The sequence below is a fragment of the Danio rerio genome, chromosome 3, assembly GCF_052040795.2.
Source record: "Danio rerio strain M-AB ecotype USA chromosome 3, GRCz13ab, whole genome shotgun sequence".
In the NCBI taxonomy this organism is placed as follows: domain Eukaryota; kingdom Metazoa; phylum Chordata; class Actinopteri; order Cypriniformes; family Danionidae; genus Danio; species Danio rerio.
Window position 1 is genome coordinate 17,172,501 of NC_141023.1, and position 20,728 is coordinate 17,193,228.

The 20,728-nt window shown below is 33.6% G+C and overlaps 1 protein-coding gene across 12 annotated transcripts in view; it reads left to right on the top strand.

Moving 5' to 3' along the window:
* Nucleotides 1-20,728, top strand: part of znf385c (zinc finger protein 385C) — a 259,074-nt gene that overhangs the window by 82,950 nt on the left and 155,396 nt on the right. For all 12 annotated transcript variants that reach the window (XM_087244162.1, XM_087244165.1, XM_087244168.1 and 9 more), the window contains one exon: nucleotides 19,003-19,254. In XM_087244162.1, coding sequence (XP_087100288.1) covers nucleotides 19,003-19,254 — 252 coding nt within the window. The remainder of the gene's footprint in view (nucleotides 1-19,002; nucleotides 19,255-20,728) is intronic.

The following is a 20,728-nucleotide window of genomic DNA, read 5'->3' on the forward strand; positions in this document are numbered from 1 at the left end:
ATATCTTGTATCATACCTTTTAACCCTCCCGTTTTCCCGGGATTCTCGGTTATTTTACAGTTCTATCCTGCTATCATACTGTATTTCTCCCGTATTTGCAGTGTTTCTCTGAAGGGTGGCAAATGAATATTAAAGAGCCCAGCCTCCCTATACGCAATCCATACCGCCGAACAAGGGCCGCCCCTTGCTCTTAAATGCGAATCTGTTCTGTGCTTTCCCATTGTTGAGGCATGAACACACTTTGGAATAAATATGAAAATGGCGGGATATCCTTTCCTTTTCATTACAGGTGCCGTCTTCCCTTCATATGCAATCCTCAAAACAGTCATATAGTGGTGCATGACTGTCAGCTGACGCCCTCCATAGTGATAAATAGACGGTGTTTCCCAAACGAAATCCATACACGCGTTTTGAAGCGAAGCAAAACTCTGGGTTTTGGGTGCGTATTCAAACAGACATATACACATAATTAAAATTAATAACATCTAAATATGTCGATCTTGGTGGGTTTTTTTCAAACACAACTAATTTAGTCCTAAATGAGCATAAAAAGTTAGGAAAGCAATCGAATGCTTTTATTATAATGTTAGATGTTAATGTGACACCTGTTATTTAATGTATCAAACGAAAAACTAAATCTAAATAAATACTTTATCTAAATAAATGAGAGATTCATTGGTTGCTCTTTAATCAGAATGTGTAAGTTACACAGTGAAGAAACAGCTAATGAGATTTGATAGCTTGATTCTATTTCTTTATAATAGCTATTAATTTTAATAAGCTGAACTGTTTGCTAATGTATTTGCTGCTAATGTATACAATATTTTTTTCTCTTGTAAATAATAATAATAGTAATAATAAAACATATTACTGTGAATTTAACTATTTATTTAAAATGAAATAGCTCCAAATAAGCATATTTAGTATTTTGGGGATTTTTAAAAGGGGGGGATGAGGTTGGGGGAATCCTTTATTATGGTGGGCATATCCCTTATTTTCACATCCCAATGTTGACAGTTATGCCTTATATACTCCTACTCCTAAACCCAACCTTCACAGCAATCATTCTGCATTTTTAAAATACTACATTTTGCGTTATTAATGTGCAGTGCTTCATTTGCAGATAATTTCCAGAACAAAACCAGGAATAAGGACTGACGTCTGCCACACAATTTCAGTTTTACTGGAACATGACACAATTAAGTGATTAGCGAGAGAGAAAAAAAGCATCAAATTTCTGAACGGTCTTTTAATTGTTTTTTGCAAAATAACGGTTTGGGTCAACCACGAAAAACAAACAAACAAACAAAAATAAAATATATAAAACATCACTATTCAGTTTTACTACCACTGACTTTCTGTTCACCAAGCGAAAGTGACCCGAAGAGCCCAATCATTATGTGCGCATTGACTTTTAATGAATGTTTTTAATAGTTTAAAGGGAAATATTGTCTGTATTGGTGTTGTATTTTATGCTGCAAAAACCTTGTAATAAGCTGCCAGTACATTTTCTGTTATTTTACAGATTCATTTATCTATCATTTCCTTTAAATGTCAATAAAAGTCAATTTGTTATTGTAACCAGGGATGTGACACTGACAACAAAGGGTATGGATCCAAATGCAGGTTTATTAGGGAGGTCAGGCAAGCAATGGTCTGCACAGGAGCAAACAGATGTATATGGGCTATTCAGAGTCAAAGTCAGATACACAGACAGATGGTCAGAAGGCAGGTGGCAGACAGGGATAAACAAATAAAGAAGGCGAGGGTCAGAAACACGCCAAAGCAAGCCAGGTAAACGCGTTTTAGTGTCACTAGAACCGATAACAAGACTCTGCAACTAGAGAGAGTGTGATTGCTGCTTATATAGTGTGTGTAATCAGTCCTTGACAATCCTCCGGTGGAGTTTGTGCAATCAGTCAAGATAATGAACGTGTGTGTGTATGGAGATGTAGTCCTTAAAATGGCGTATTTGTAGTCCGTTCTGCATGTGCATGTATTCCAGCGATCTATAGAGTTAAGATCGCTGGTGATCGTGACAGGTAAATTGCAGAGTTAAATTTTCAACATCAAAAATCAACAGAGCTGAGATCAAGGACCCACTATAAAATTCACAACCATAAATAAACTGAAAACACAAAAACAGAAACTCATTCATTCATTCATTCATTCATTTTCTTGTCGGCTTAGTCCCTTTATTAATGTGGGGTTGCCACAGTGGAATGAACCGCCAACTTATCCAGCATGTTTTTTATGCAGCGGATGCCCTTCCAGCTGCAACCCATCTCTGGGAAACATCCACACACACTCATTCACACACACACTCGTACACTGTACAATTTAGCCTACTTAATTTACCTGTACCACATGTCTTTGGACTTTGGGGAAACCAGAGCACCTGGAGGAAAGCAGAGCACCTGGAGGAAACCCACACGAACACAGGGAGAACATGCAAACTCCACACAGAAACGCCAACTGAGCCAAGGCTCAAACCAGCGACCCAGTGACCTTCTTGCTGTGAGGCGACAGCACTACGTACTGTGCCACTGCGTCGCCCAAAAAAAGAAACTTACTTAAAAATATTTTTTACAGTGTGTGGTGCAAGCCATTGAAATGAATGGGTTTTATAGCACATCACTTTTTGCATCTTGTGTGAAAGCTGCTACAAACCGTAAAGTGGCTACAGCTGGGTTGGGCAGTGTGGCACAGCATAGCCCTTTTTGGTCTATATTTTTGGCCAAATATCAAACATTTCAGCTTATAGTTTACAGCATTCAAAAATTTGGTGCATCCCTAGTATGAAGTATGTATTATTGAAGTAATGAAATGAATCAAAGTATATTCCATTTTCATTTATCCCACTTTGTTCATGAACTTCTAAATGCTAATCGCAGCTTAAAGAGAAATACACAAAGGGTTATAATCACATGAAAGAGAAAGTTAACTTTAAATTTTTGGGTGAACTATCCCTTAAATATTCTTGCTGCCTTTTATAGACCAAATAACAAAAACAAAACTTAAATCTATTTGTTTTATATATATATATATATATATATATATATATATATATATATATATATATATATATATATATATATATATATATATATATTCTCTTTTTAACCATTCTGTTGTTATATCAATTAAATTAGTAATGATAAACAAATTGTGTAAAATCACAATTTAGTATTTTTTTTATTTTGTCATTTTAATGTTCATCACGACTCTGGACTTGCTCTCTGGACTTGCAACTGTTTCAAAACAGCACTGTTCTTTTTGCTTATTGCAGCTCAGAAAGCTGCAATAATAATTTGTTAATGGCTATGTAATGATGGGTTTTATGGGGGGGTTCTGTTAATAACCTGCTTTCAGAGAGGTTGATGTTCAGTGTGTGTGACTGTGGTTGTGTGCATGAATTAGACAGGACTGTATTGTCACATCTCAATCTCCTCCTCCACCTAAATCTCTGCTCATGCATTTGGTAAAACAGCCCAGTGTGTGTCTGTAAACGATAGTGCCTCATATATAATCTGACTGAAGCTAGTTTACACACACACACACATGCACACACGCACTTATTTGATGATGCAGTACATCAACTTGAGGTGTCAGAGAGCTGATTGACCTGCTAAGTGTGTGTGTGTGTGTTTGTGCGCTTGTGTTTGTGAAGCATTAGGTGATTGTGGGTGGGTTTTTGAAAGAGTGCCAGATACACATAAAGTGTTGTCTTTTAGCGGCCTTTATTACAAACAATCTACATGTGCACTTTGTTTTTTAACATAAGATGTAATATTTTTTTGAAAATAGCATATAACAACTTTAATCCTCCACCTTTCGTGTATCTGTATTTCTAATTCTGTATTTTAAAAATAGATTTTCCCTTACTAAATATATTGCTTAAAAATATATTATGTTTACATTATATTGCTATTATTATTTTATATATTGTTTTTACGTATCACTTCTATACACTCACCGGCCACTTTATTAGGTACACCTTACTAGTACCGGCTTGGACCCCCTTTTGCTTTCAGAACTGGCTTAATCCATGGCATAGATTCAACAAGATACTGGAAATAGTCCTCGGAGAATTTGCTCCATATTGACATGATAGCATCACGCAGTTGCTGCAGATCTGTCACCAGCACATCCATGATGCGAATCTCCCGTGCCACCACATCCCAAATGTGCTCTATTGGATTGAGATCTTGTGACTGTGCAAAAAGAGAGAAAAGTGAACCACTGTCCCCATTTACACTGAAGCAGATGAACAACTCAAAGATAATACATGACTACAAAGACACAACGTGGACATAAAATGACAATATTTCTTGACAGTTTTAACTGCACGATGATTTCAAAGACATAATACACCTACTTTTGATTGTTTAGGTAGCAAAGTTGATAGAAAATAAATATATAATCCGCCATTAAAAATTGGCATGGGCGGTAACTTAAGCTGTTAACAGCTCATAACACAAAACCCACTATATAATGAAAATAATGCTTAACAGGCACACTATTCGACTCAATCCAGCATCAAAACATATCATCCACTGATATGAATAAACTTTAATTTACTTTTAATTTAACTGGCTATATTTTAACCTTGCACAATCACAACATACCTGTCTTACTCAAGTTCAAATCCGTTTTGACGAGAGCGGTCATCACACAACATAAAACGGATTTTAAAACAAAAACTGGACATTTCACATATACCTTTATAAGGTTATTAATAATGTTATGTAGACGAAAAAAAATAAGAAGAAAATAAAATTATTTATTTATTTAAAAAAAAAATTAAAGTTCACTGCAACAGTCCAAACAAAAACACTACATACAAAAAGGAAGTGTATCTGAAACGTTCAACAATACGGAGCCCAAATGTATTTCAGATACACAAAAATCCAAACAGCGCCCTCTAGTGGATTTGCAGGTACATATTTCCAATGAGCCTGGGTTTATGTTATACTGTTTGCTTTTAATATCACCTGGTTGAATAATTTTGTGATCATAATATTTTCCACATCGCAGAAATATTAGGACTCAATAGTAAAAGAGGCTTAATTGGTCACAGTTCTCCAGCATTTCGCCTTGTACTGCAAATCTCTTGAGAAGAAGAATGGTTTTTCTACCTGGTTTATTTCAGAACGTCATATCTTGTCGGTTCATTGACCCAAATAGATTTTCCCCAGTGATCTGTCGTTCATAATGCACACGTTTGATTCAGACATCCTCCTGATCTCACAGAAAGCGCAGCCAAAATCTCCTCTTCCCCAGCTGGAAAACATGCCACAGTTTAGGAAAGCGGTGTTGAAGTCAATGCGCAGGTCGATGTTTAGTTATGCTAATGCAAAGCCATCAGCCGCCCGTCTCCGTCAGTGCGAGTTTGCTCTCTGCTGTGATTTGACTTCACCTGCATAATTCTGAATTTATAATGATGTGGCGCGTGGTGGAGACAAGAGACCTGGACAGATCGTGCTCTTCACCGCAGCCTCTATTATCTATACGGCATCTGTTGGCATAATGAGAACTGACTGGCTCATTTGGATCCCGCTCACTCTTTAAAAGTGTAATCACCTAGGCTGCTTGTCAATAGTAGTTTCATTTGAAATACTCATGTAAGGGTCAGTAACACATTGTCTGTTTTTTATTAGCTTAAATTATGATGCATAAAAAGAAAACTATTTGTTTTTTAGTTTAAAAAAAAACTTTTTGTTTTAGGCTTTTTTTTTGTAAGAATTTGATGAAGAAAATGTTTTTAAGGAAGATGTGTTGTTCTCCTATGTTGCCTATTTTTTAATAATATATTAATAATTGAAATATTGTGAAATATGCTGTTCAAACTGTATGTGTAACTACTACTACTGCTAATAATAATAACAATATATATACATATTTGTTTATATATATATATATATATATATATATATATATATATATATATATATATATATATATATATATATATATATATATATATATATATATATATATATATATTGCGGCTATAAGGGCTTCTGCTGTGTAAAACATATGCTGGAATATTTGGGGGTTCATTCCGCTTTTGTGACCCCTGATAAATAAAGGACTAAGCCGAGGGAAAATTAATGAAATTACTTTTTTTTCTTTTTAAAATGTATACTGTAATGTTACAATCATTTGTCATGGTCATTGAGAAATCATTCTAATATGTTGATTTAATTATCAATTAATTTATGATTATTACCTTCAGTGTTAAAAGTTGTGCTGCTTAATATTGTTTAGCATTTTTTAAAATAGCATTTTTTTTGAAAGATGATAGTCAGTGAGGTTACATTTTATTCATGCATTCCTGCTAAATAAACATGTATGAAATAAAATCACAAATATTAAATCATATAAAAAAGAAAAATCATATTAACACTGTTTTTTTAAACTTAATATATATATATAAATATATATAACTAATTTCCATTTTATATTCATATGAATTTAATGTGTATTCATACTTCATACCTTTTTCTTAAATATTTTTTTTTGCTTGACTAACTCTAATATTTTGTTTTTAAAGTCATTATTGTTATCAAGATTTATCAGTTATAATGTGTATTCAGTGTCTAGAAAATAAGTTTAATACATTTCAAATAATTTTTGCTTAATTCTTAGACTTTGTTTTTCTTGAAAGTATATTAAGTTCACATGCTCTGTGTATTAAAACAATTTAAAACAATTACTTTTTAAAATTACTTTCTGTTTGATTCTTACACAAATGTTTTCGGTATCACTATATTTTGATAGTGTGTTTTTTATTTTATTTAAGTTGCATTTCATCGACATGCCAATTAATTCTCTTTAGATTATAAGTAGACGTTTAGGTTGGGGTTATGGTTAGTGTAAGTTGACATGTACTTGCAAAGTTTTTTACAGTCAGTTAAATGTCTGTTGAAGGTGCAGTATCAGTGGATATTAAGGAGACAGTCTACTAATACTCACATGAGAAGTAATTGGCATGTAGTTTTAATGCAACTTTTAGTCCACAAACTGTGCAATAGGAACCATCAAAATAAAGTCTTGAAAATCATTAAAAAAAATTCATAAAGATTTATCAGTTCTCAAAATTGTATGTACTGTATTCAGTGTGTTGAGAACAGTTGAAAACATTGAATATTTTAAGATGCCGTTTTGACTTAAAATTTATTTTTTCTTGAAAGTGATTAAATTTAATTTTTTTGTAATTATCTAAATATTTAGTATATAAAAAAAGTTTGGTCACACTTTTTTTAAATTTATTGTACAACACTTGCTATTAGCATGCCCTTAACTAAGACTTTTAGCTCAATAAACCCATGATTTACCGCTTATTAATATTTATTAAGGTAATATCTGTGTTTAGATGTTGGGTAGGATTAGGCATGTAGAATAAGATCATGCAGAATATGAACTTTATAAGTACAAATAAACAGCCAAAATATTCAAAATAAGCCACTAGTGAGAATATATAATTATAGTAAGAATATAATAATTTGTAATGACTTCTATTCTTACACTTAGTTATTCATTCATTCTTTCATTCATTCATTCTTTCTTTCATTTTCCTTTGGCTTAGTCCCTTTATTTATCAGGGAGAAATCAATTCAGAGTAAAATTCACCGCCAACTATTTCAGCATTTGTTTTACACAGCGGATGCTCTTCCAGTCACAACCCAGTACTGGGAAACATCCATACACACTCATTTACACACATTCACTATGGCCAATTTAGTTAATCCAATTCACCTATATAGCGCATGTCTTTGGACTGTGGTGGTAACTGGAGCACCCGGACGAAATCTGCACAAACACGGGGAGAACATGCAAACCCCACACAGAAATGCCAACTGGCCCAGCTGGGACTCGAAGCAGTGACCTTGCTGTGAGGTGACAGTGCTAACCACTGAACCACCGTGCTGCTCATACACATTGTTATATGATATTAAATTAAAATCTTGGAAATGATATCAAATTTAAACTCCATTGACATATTAGTGTACAATGGGAAAAATAAAGAGAAATCCCAAAGCTTTATACACACAAATCATATGACACAGAAAGTTATTCAGCACAGCAGATGTTAGAAAGCTCCGAAACATAATTTCTTCTCGCCCCAGCTGAATTGAACACACAGATTTGCTCACAAACACACACACAGATTGGCCTGAGCAAATAGAGCCAGCTCCACTGGTGATGCCAGCGGCCTTCAGCAAACTTATTAGAGAAGAGCGTCCAGTCAGCCGTTCACAATAAAAACAGAAAAATCAGCCTAGAGCTCAGACAATTACAGATTCATCTCAACAGCGCTGTTTAATAATGACACACAACACACCACTGTAGATTCTGTGTGTTTTCTGACATGTCTTTATTGTGTCTTATGGTGAATAATGCTGGAGCTCTCTGGAGCTGATTATTGTCTCCACGTTCACCACTTGTGGCCACATATTTTCGAATTCGGCTGTAATGAAAGCAGTGTTTACTTCTGAAACTGAGGCATATGAACCTTTCAGAGTTTTTGAAGACAAGGGGGATTTGAAAAGCAACTGAAAATATTAAGACAGAGAGAAATGAAAAGCGAAAGAACTAGACTAAGCAACTCCAGACGCCCCATTCACACGGGGCTTCAGCATCAACGCTTGAATGAAGGCTTGTCTGAAGTTGGGGCTGAAGCGATCGTCATAGAAGCGTCAGCAAATGAAATTCAGTCAGCAATAGGCCACTGTCTGAGCTGGTGTATTTGCATACAGCGATCTGATTGGCTGACGCTTCCGTCGGCGCTTGAAAAGTTGAGCTAGTTCCAACTTCTGCAGCAAGCAACGCTTCTGAAGCGGCGCTGACGGATCCACAATGCAGTTCAGCAATGCCTGACGTCACCCATTCAAAGTGAATGGGAAGCGTTGACGCTGACGCCCCGTGTGAATGGGGCGAGAGAGTTAAAAATCTTCTGTCTGGTTCTTGAATCTAATTGGCAGATAGCTGTGAGATTAAAGTAATATCAGCACTCGTACAACCTCTTCACCCTTTTGTATTACTCCGCACACACAAATGGAAAGCAGAGGAGTCTGCAGTTGAAAAATATTGCCGCTGTTTGACAACATCATGTACTTTTGAGATTTTTTTAATGCGAGATTGTAGTTGTTTAGATCACAACTATGCAGTTTATTTATGAGGATAGTGCCTATTTTAAATATTCATAATTTCGGAGATTCAGTATGTTGGCTGCCAGCCTGCCATACTGTAATAATAATCCCCTATAGGAGAAAAACAGCATTTTTTCAGCGTACGTGTCAAACTACAGCTGAACAAATCAAAAACTGATGGCATTTCCTGCTGTTTCTAAAAAGCCTTATCTTAATATGTGAGCAAAATCACTTGTTTTGTCTTCATTTTAGACGTAATGCTAGAGAATCAATTAAACAGCTCTAAAGTGACGTCTGTGAAGTAGCAATGGTTTCTGCTGTTCTGATCGTCAGCTGCAGGTGTGTATGAACGGCGGAAGAAAATAGTTCCTCTTGCGAAGAGGTTTTTAAGACTGATTCTCTTGATTTTCTTTATTTATACACAGGATTATGCCATCGAACTGTTGTATAAAGTAAACTCTATCACAGTGCTATATGGCTTTAGCAGTGCAATATAGCTGTATATCGTCACAGGTGGGACACTAAGGCCCAATCCCAGTTGTATTTCTGTACCCCTTACACCCTGGCAGTATTCATTCATGTAAACACAAAAACAACATTAATATTAAAACAGACACTGTGAAAAGGCTATTCCCTGCAACTAGACTCTTCTGAAAGGGTTTTCGAGTGTCATCGAGTGACAGAATGTCGTGGGACTACTATACAGCAAAATTTAGCATAATTCTGACTTCAACTGTGTGTGTATGTGTATGTATATATATATATATATATATATATATATATATATATATATATATATGTATATATATATATATATATATGTATATATATATATGTATATATATATATATATATGTATATATATATATATATATATATATATATATATATATATATATGCATGTGTGTATGTGTGTATGTATGTATCTATGTATGTACAGTTGAATTCAGAATTATTAGCCCCCTTCGATTTTTTTTTTCTTCTTTTTTAAATATTTTCCAAATGATGTTTAACAGAGCAAGGACATTTTCACAGTATGTCTGATAATATTTTTATTAATTCTTCTGAAGAAAGTCTTATTTGTTTTATTTCGGCTACAATAAAAGCAGTTTTGAATTTTTTATGAACCATTTTAGGGACAAAATTATTAGCCCCTTTAAGCTATATTTTTTCTCGATAATCTACAGAACAAACCACTGTTATACAATAACTTGCCTAATTCCCCTAACCGGCCTAGTCAACTTAATTAACCTTGTTAAGCCTTTAAATGTCACTTTAAGCTGTATAGAAGTGTCTTGAAGAATATCTAGTAAAATATTATTTACAGACATCATGGGAAAGAGAAAATAAATCGGTTATTAGAAATGAGTTATTAAAATTATTATATTTAGAAATGTGTTGAAAAAATCTTCTCTCGGTTAAACAGAAATTGGGGAAAAAATAAACAAGCGTTCTAATAATTTACGGGGGCTAATAATTCTGACTTCGACTGTATATATATGTGTATGTATGTGTATATATATATATATATATATATACATATATATATATATATATATATATATATATATATATATATATATATATATATATATATATATATATATATATATATAGTAAAGAATTCATTGCCCTAATAATTCTGACTTTATATTATACATACCATACATACACACACACACACACACACACGCATATATATATATATATATATATATATATATATATATATATATATATATATATATATATATATATATATATATATATATATATATATTTATATATATATTTATATATATATATATATATATATATATATATATATATATATATATATACACACATATTTTTAATTACAGATTAAGATTTATTTCATAATTAATATTTTTCTCATATGATTTATCCTGTTATTTTTGGGTTCACTGCTTTTCATGTTCACATTTATTTATTTATTATATTAAGTATATTTATATTTGAATATAATGTTGAATATTTCATATCTAAGGAATATTTGGATTTGGTTGGACCAATGAAAATGTGTTCTGTACACAATAATAATTTCTAATAACAATAATTTAATCATTTATGCAACATTTAATACTTCTTTTCAATCAAATTTAAACGACACTTTTCAACCCAATGGTTTGGTTTGACTCATCAACAATTTGTTTTTATTAATTAGTTACTGTATTGCATTTTTCAAACTATTGTTGCTCTATTAACCTCCACTAATCCTGTCAGTAATTGAAGAGCTGCTATGTTCCCTTGGCCTGTGGAGGGCGCTCTGCTCAGAAGTCATCCACCCATCATGTCTAGTTTCAGTACAGTATCTTTGGAGCTCTAAACAGTCTGCCCTGCTGTTTGTCCGTTTGTTTGTTTGCGTGTATGAGCAGGAGTGACAGAAATACACATATGTCTCTATATAAGTGACTTTCAGCAGGCTATCGCTGCTCTGATTGATGTGGTCTCATGGGGAGGAGATGTGAAAGGAGATCCATGCAGCACAGCACACAAGATCGCTAACATCGCTAACAACCTTTCCTTGATCCACTGTCACTCCTTCAGCTGTGTGTCCAGACGATAGGGTGACCGCCAGGCTTTTTTCAGATCTTTAAGAGAAAAAAAAAAATAGGAGCTCAGTGAATCTCAGCTGTTCCATGATGTCAGCATGACCAACCAGTGACTGAGCTCAACAATCAGCATTTGGCCCTGTGGGATTTCTTTCTTTTTTAACTTGTATCCTGCATACAGTTATTAAACACCCAGCTATAAGTAACATACAATTATTAAACTGGAAGAAAAACATTTGTGGTCGCTTTAAATCTTTAAGCTGAGTCACATTACCTTTACTTGCATAACATTAAACTGACTTGTATCCTTGTATGATGTATAATAACTGCATAAACATGAAACAGGATTAACTTCTTTTAATAAATGAACATAAACATGACTTAATAAACATCACATTTTTATCATATGTATGTGTGTGTGTAAAGTATGTGAGTGAAAGCAGTTCAATCTTCTGTTTATGCTATGGGGATGTCCTAGGCCTCTTCTTTGTGGGGGATTGGAGTTGCTGCATGAAAGCGCCCTCTGGCCTTCGGGAGGAAATTACCATGACGATCTCGGTTTTTCTCTGTCGTATTTGCCATTTTTTATTTTGCTTATTTGCTCAGCCCTATTTTGATGCCATTTGCGTAGTGTTTGTATTCTACTTAGTGTCCGGCCTTTTCATGCATTTGCTTCTCTCCTCCCTGTGCTCACATAGATACTAACCCAACTTTCAATTAAACCGTTTTCATTTACATGTTTTTTCTTTAGTTTCTGTTGTCAGCAGTGGTGTAAAGTTACTAATTACAAATACTCAAACTACTGTAATTGAGTAGCTTTTCTTAGGAATTGTAATTTTCGAAGTAGTTTTAAAAACGTGTACTTTTACTTTCCCTTGAGTATATTTTTAGTGCAGTGTCGGTACTTTTACTCCTCTACTTTCCTTCAAGCTGCAGTCACTACTTCTTTTTTTCTTATCTATGGGGATTGGCTGAGATGTCTTTTGATTCCTGTCCAATCAAATCGCACATAGATGGTAAATTGCATCATAAAACTGTTTGGAAGCATTAAAAGTGTACAACTAGATGTCCAAAATCGTTACATGCATCGACCCATAGAAAGTTTAGATGCATGTCACTTATGAGAAGATTTTTACTGTATGATGACCAAAATAGCCTTAAACATCCAGCAGGCACAAGATTTCAACATGTTGTCAGATTGACATTGTACTCTTAAGTCATGGGGATGTTGCATTTTGTTTGGAAATAAAATTCATGTTGACGTCAGAACTCAACATCAGGCCAACATTAAAGTCCAACGTCCAACCTAAAATCAACCAAATATCAACGTCTAATGGTGTAACAGCTTGACGTTGTGTGGACAATACCACTATGACGTCTATCAGACGTTGGATTTTGGTTGTCATACCTGATGAATAAATGTCAGTATTTGACATCATTATGATGTTGGTTTAAGATGTTGGCTTGACGTTGCATTTTGCTCACTTTCTAACTACATAAAATCAACCAAATATCAGAGTCATTTGCCGTCATTATTGGACATCTAAAAAACTTTGTCCTTACATGCTGGCTAGACATTAAATTTTGGTCACCCGACATCACAGCCTAAATCTAACCTAATATTAACATCTTATGACTGCTTATGTTATGTTATGTTATGTTATGTTATGTTATGTTATGTTATGTTATGTTATGTTATGTTATGTTATGTTATGTTATGTTATGTTATGTTATGTTTTGTGCCTGCTGGGCAGTAATTAAATGCACTACAGAATGTTACGTTTACACAAATCCACAAATGACATGTAAATGCATCAGCTTTTTACAGCACAATACTCACTACTCTTGAGTACTTTTGAAAGCTCTACTAATTACTCATACCTTGAGTAATTCTTAAAACAGATACTTTTACTCTACTCGCACTACAATTTCAGGCAAGTAATGGTACTTTTACTTAAGTATGATTTTTTCAGTACTCTTTCCAACCCTGGTTGTCAGACAATGAAACAAAAAATGAAAACGTGGCCAAACATATCCATTAACTAACAGGCACTTCCAGGCCATTTCAAAACTGCTGATGTGCACATAATTTATAATGAAATGTGCTGTTAATTTACTCACCCTCAGGCCATCCATGATATGTAACACATTTTTTTCTTCAGTAAAACATTAAAGAAGATTTTTATGAATTTATGATTTGTACACTTATGAAGCAAAATGATTTGTCCTTGCAAAAAAGAAAAACAATCATTTGCTTGTTAATGTTTCCAGCTATTGAAAAGTGGTGTATGATTCTTTTCTGCTGGTTCTTTTGAACAGTTATTTTCTGCAGATTCAGAAGATATGACTATATGAAGTATGACTAAATGTAAATGTCAGAATTATTCGCCCTCCTGTAAAAAATTGTATTCTTTTATATTGTTTCACCAATTTCTATGATTTAGATTTTTTACGAAACAATTCTTAACAGTTTAAGTAACTGAATTCTAATAACTGATTTCTTTTATCTTTGCCTTGATGACAGTACATGGTGTTTTACGAGACATTTTTTCAATATAGTAATATTCAGATTAAAGTGACATTTAAATTCGTAACCAGGTTAATTAGGCATGTTAGGGTAATTGGGTGTGGCTCGTATAACAATGGTTTGTTCTGTATAATATAAAAATGTAAAATATAACCCAACTTTCAATTTCATTTACATGTTTTTTCTTTAGTTTCTGTTGTCAGCAGTGGTGTAAAGTAACTAATTACAAATACTCAAACTACTGTAATTGAGTAGCTTTTCTTAGGAATTGTAATTTTCGAAGTAGTTTTAAAAACGTGTACTTTTACTTTCCCTTGAGTATATTTTTAGTGCAGTGTCGGTACTTTTACTCCTCTACTTTCCTTCAAGCTGCAGTCACTACTTCTTTTTTTCTTATCTATGGGGATTGGCTGAGATGTCTTTTGATTCCTGTCCAATCAAATCGCACATAGATGGTAAATTGCATCATAAAACTGTTTGGAAGCAATAAAAGTGTACAACTAGATGTCCAAAATCGTTACATGCATCGACCCATAGAAAGTTTAGATGCATGTCACTTACGAGAAGATTTTTACTGTATGATGACCAAAATAGCCTTAAACATCCAGCAGGCACAAGATTTCAACATGATGTCAGATTGACATTGTACTCTTAAGTCATGGGGATGTTGCATTTTGTTTGGAAATAAAATTCTCCAATTCTCCAATATATTGAAAAAATGTCTCGTAAAACACCATGTACTGTCATCATGGCAAAGATAAAATAAATCAGTTGTTAGAATTCAGTTACTTAAACTGTTAAGAATTGTTTCGTAAAAAATCTAAATCATAGAAATTGGTGAAACAATATAAAAGAATACAATTTTTTACAGGAGGGTAAAAAAATATTGTTTAAAGGACTAATAATACTGACATTAACATGTTTTTTTTTTAAATTGCTTTTATTCTAGCCGAAATAAAACAAATTAGACTTTCTCCAGAAGAAAAAATATTATAGGAAATACTGTGAAAATTTCCTCTATCCTAAAATTTCAATATATCCATTTGAAAAAGAATAAACTTTGCACAGAATGTCTAATCATTTTGCCCTGAACTACCCTGAAGAATGTTGAAAAAATAGTAGCCATTGACTTGCATAGTTTTTGTTCATACTATACATGTCAATGGCTGCTTTTCCAACAATCTTCAGTATATCATGTTTTGTGTTCAATTAAAGAAAGAAAAAAACGACCACATTTTTCCCCAACTGTGCCTTTAATAATGATATCATATTGATTAATGTTACAGATTGTTTGGCTTGGTAAAATTGCAAGAAGAAGATATAACTGTAGCATATGTAGGATATGAGTCCATTTTATCACTAGTTGTAGTGATCTGAGACCATCTTTTCAATTACTCAATAAATAACTCACAAAAATGTGATTAATAAATGTAAATTAATGAACATAAGTACAACACTGGTATACAGTACAGTAAATGGTATACCAGTTTGTAAGTAATACTGTTATGACTGCTTGCAATTTATACAGATTGATATTATCAGAAAAGCTTGTGTTGTTGCTTCTTAATCATAGGTGTTGCAGTGTTTTCTTTGACATTTTTACAGTTTTTGCGTTTTATTTAGCTTGTAATGTTTAACCAGTCATAGCTGAGGCCGGTTGGGTGGGGTGGGATGGCTTTACAGTGTGTTTGGGCAGCAGAGACAGATGTGTGTTTGTGCTCTGTGGTCAGGGAGTGGTGTTTAGAGAAGGAGGCTCAGGATCAATAGGCCCTGTGTGTGTATTCATGTTCATATAGAAAAAAAAACATGAATGTGTGTATTAAAAATGTGTGTTGAGTCCGGAGATCATGGGGTTTTACTTTAGTAGGTATATTCAGGATGCAAATAAGTGCAGTTTTATTGAACAAGCAACTAATATTGAACATTGAAGAATGTTTCATGCGTACCATATTTAACTTCAGCAAACAGACTGGCTTTCCGTACGCTACAGGCATTGTTGATCAATATCTCCCCCTAGTGGAGGTCAGTAGCAAAGCCGTAATCCCCAGAGATGGACCATTATATGAACAGAATAGGTTATTTAGTGTCGATAAGGTTTTTTATTTCCTTCTTAAAAAGAATTACAACCTTCTTAGAATGCAGGTTGCTGACGGCTAACTGACTAACTCCTCAATCAACACAGCTGAAGTCTATGGGAGGCCAGACAATCTTTTTATTGGCGCTTAAAGTGTGGAGCTCTTTACCCTCTGATATTCAGAATGCAGAATCCCTGAGTATGTTTAAATAATCTCTTAAGGCTTACTTTTTATAGTAGCTTTAATTTTGTTTGACTTTTATATGATTTTTAGATCTATTGTTATTATTTTGTCTTTTTAATATTTTTTCTATTGTTAATTTTTTGCACTCATACTTCTTTCTTTTACTGCTGCACATTTTGTCTGTGAAGTGTCTTGAGATGCTACTTTAAAAGGCGCTGTATACAAATAAACTTTATTATTATTATTATTATTATTATTATTATTATTAATAAATTAAAATAAGTTATTAATTTAAAATTACTAAATTATTAAACCGTATATGTTTAAATAATGATGTAGAAAAACTATTTTATTTCTATTATACAAAATCCATAAAAATGAGCATTAATCATTTATCACAAGGACGATGCGATGTTGAAAAATGTGTTAGGTCATTACACACACACAGACACACACACACACACAAAAAATAAAAACATTTTACAAAAAATTCAGGAAAAAAACAGGAATTATATTTATAACATTTGACAAAATAATCATCTAAATGCCTTTTTTGATCGCTAACTAACTTGAACCATATGCATCTGTTATGTGCTTTCCTTATCTAGTGCCAAGGAAACACGCAACAAAATAATATAAAGGGGAAAAATAAAAAACGAATTAAATTAGCCCAGTTTAAAAAAAAAAAACATTTTTGATAATAGAAAATAACATCTAAATAATAGATATTTAGCAGCCAACAATCATCACCCTTCTCCTGTCCCAGCACTCCAACCAAAACTCAAATACTATGTGTTAAATGTATTAAATACTATGTATTAAATACAATGTACCAAAAAAAAGAAGTACCTTTATTTACAGGTAGGTAAATAAAAAATTCTTAGGAGGGGATAATGCCAAAACAAAAACAAAATCTGATTAAGGAAGCAACTTTCTAAACTCTCAAAATAAAAATAAAAACAATAAAAAAACAAAGATCTTACCTTGCTCCCTCTCTTCCAGAAACAGGAGAAAAATAAATGTATCAAACAAAAAGTGGCATCCAATTTATTTATTTTTTTTAATTGGGCTAAATTTAATTCCTTTTTTTATTTTTCCCCGTAGTTATTTTGTTGCGTGTTTCCCTGGCACTAGATAGGGGAGGCATGTAACAATTGGAGGGTCGTCTGGGATCTGAACCCGGGACCTCTCGCACCCCAAGCGAGAATCATACCCCTAGACTAAAAGGCAAAGGCTGCTCTTACTTGGTTCTCCTGCCCTATTGTGCTATTAAAAGTGGGACACTTATTTTAAAGTTAAAAATCCTATTGTTAGTGAACAATAGAGTAAAAATTTGTTATTTCTACTTTATATACTTGCTTTTGGTTCAACGTTTTGGAGCAGTACGGAGGTGGATGTCACTTTTTGTTTGATACATTTATTTTTCACTTGTTTCTGGAAGAGAGGGAGGAAGGTAAGATCTTTGTTTTTCTTTTTTATTTTATTTTGAGAGTTTGGAAAGTTGCTTCTTTAATCAGTTATCGATTTAGTTTATTGTTTAGACATTATCTCCTCCTGAGTATTTTTTTTTTAAACCTACCCTTACCCTTGGTCATTTATTATTTGTTACTCTGTAAATAAATGTATTTCTTTTTTTTTTTTTTTTTTGGACATTATATTTGCTGTGAGTTATTGTTGGAGTGTTGGGACAGGAGAAGGGTGATGATTGCTGTCTGCCCTGCCCTTTATTTATTTATTTTTTATTATTTAGTTATATTATTTTCTATTATCAAAATTGTCCTCTAAATTTTTTAGTTCGGCTAATTTAATTCCTTTTTCATCCCTTTATGTTGTTTTGTTGCATGTTTCCCTGGTCCTAGATAGGGGAGGCACTTAACACAACCCTAAAACCATATCAACCCCAACATTCTGAATGGTGTGTGTGTGTTTAAGGTTATGCTTAAAGGTCTAGTTCCCCCAATAATGAAAAATATTACTCATTTTCCACTTGCTCTAAATCTGTAAAGCACAAAAGATATTTTAAATAATGTTTAAAAACCCTAAACCAGGGGTGTCCGAACTGGAGAGTTTAGCTTCAGCCCTTGTCAAACTCACTTGAACTAGCTAATCAAACTACTGGCAGGTGTGTTGAAGCAAGTGGGAGCTAAACTCAGCAGGACACCGGCCCTCCAGGACCGAGTTTGGACACAGCTACCCTAAACCATTGACTTCCATTGTGTTTTCACCTCTGCTATCAGTGGCTGAAATGTAAACCCAACATTTGTGCATGTAAATATTTCAATGTCATCATTCAATTATAACAGAATAACATGTCATCAATCAGTATCTACAAATATCTCAGAGCTGGAAAAATGTGGTTTAAAATAGTTCCAAATGAAGTATCGCATGTAACACCTCTGCCACTGCTCGGCATGGCATGTCAGCAATCCACATGCTGAAAATATTTCAGATCAAAGACCTTTTTTTTTTCCTCCCTCTCTCTGTTTAGGAATGAAGCGTCCATTCAGCCCTGTTGAGGACGGGTCACTGACTGAGCAGACCGGACATGAGCTGGTGGAGTTTAGCAGACAGGAGGACGCAGCACCTGTAAACCCTCGAGCCAAGCGGGAACGCAAACACAGGTCCTACACACTCTGTGAAGTGTGCAACATTCAGCTGAACTCGGCAGCACAAGCACAGATACACTACAATGGCAAAACACACCAGAAAAGACTCAAACACATAAACAACAGCAGCGCAGGTATGTGTGTCTTTCTCTGGTGTTCCTGTCATAACTGGAGCTCAAACAGCTTCTCGCTTCTCAACCAGCCAAAGACATGATTCTGGATTAACATCAGTTTAAAGGGATAGTTCACCCAGTCATCATTTATTAACTCTTCGCTTGTTCAAAACCTATTTGAGTTGCTTTTTTTATCTGTTGAACACAAAATAAGATATTTTGAAGAATGCTGACACCCATGGTTTTGGATATCACTTTCCACTTACTCCAAATCTTTTAAATGCAAATGATGTTTTAAAGAATGTTGGAAACCAGTAACCATTGACTTCCATTGTATTTCCCCCCTATTGTCATGTACTTGCTGACACCCATTGGTTCAATAGGTTTGAAGTTGATAGGTCAACCAGCATTTTTCAAAATATCTTCTTTTCCTATATCCATAGTTTTACCTGTAAGGTTTTGCTAAAAGTCATACCTGTAGTTTACCCATATAATGAAAATTTACTCAATTTCCACTTGCTCCAAATCTGTTAAACGCAAAAGATATTTTAAAGAATGTTTAAAACCAGTAACAATTGACTTCCATTGATCCCCCCCCACCCCCTTATTGTCAGTGGCTAACGATTCCCAACACCTAAACCCAACATTTATGTATGTAAATATTTCATTTAATCATTCAATTTAAGGTTTTCTGTTGTTAAACGCAAACAAAAGATATTTAGAAAAATGCTTACACCCATTGGCTTCCATAGTTTTTTCCCTAATATAGAAGTTGATGGGTCAACCAGCATTTTTCTATCTTCTTTTCCATAGTTTTGTTTTTTACCTTTAATGTTTTGCTTAAAGTTATACCTGTGTTATAACCCAATAATGAAAATGTCCTCCCTTTCAACTTGCTCCAAATCTGTTAAATTCAAAAGATATTTTAAAGAATGTTGGAAAACCAGTTACCATTGTATTTTTTCTGTATTGTCAGTGGCTAATGATTCCCAACATGTAAACCCAATATTTCTGTATGTAAATATTTCATATCGTCATTTAATTTGAGTTTCTTTCTTCTGTTGAATGCAAAAGAGTATACTTTGAAACATGCTGACACCCTCTGGCTTCCATAGTGTTTTCCTACCATGGAGGTCGATGGATCTCAGCAACTAGCATTCTTCGAAATATCTTCTTTTCCTATATCCACCATTCACCCCAATAATGAAAATGTCTTCACTTTCCACTTGTACCAAATCAGTTAAATGCAAAAGATATTTTAAAGAATGTTGTAAAATCAGTAACCATTGACTTTCATTTGTATTTCCCCTATTGTCATGAACATGTAAACCCAACATTTGTGTTGGGTTCCGTATGTTACATTCAATTTGAGTTTCTTTCTTTTGTTCTACACAAAAAAAAAGGATATTTTGAAAAATGCTCACACTCATTAATTTCCATAGTTTATTTTATTATCATGAAGGTCTTAGCAACCAGCATTCTTAAAAATATCTTC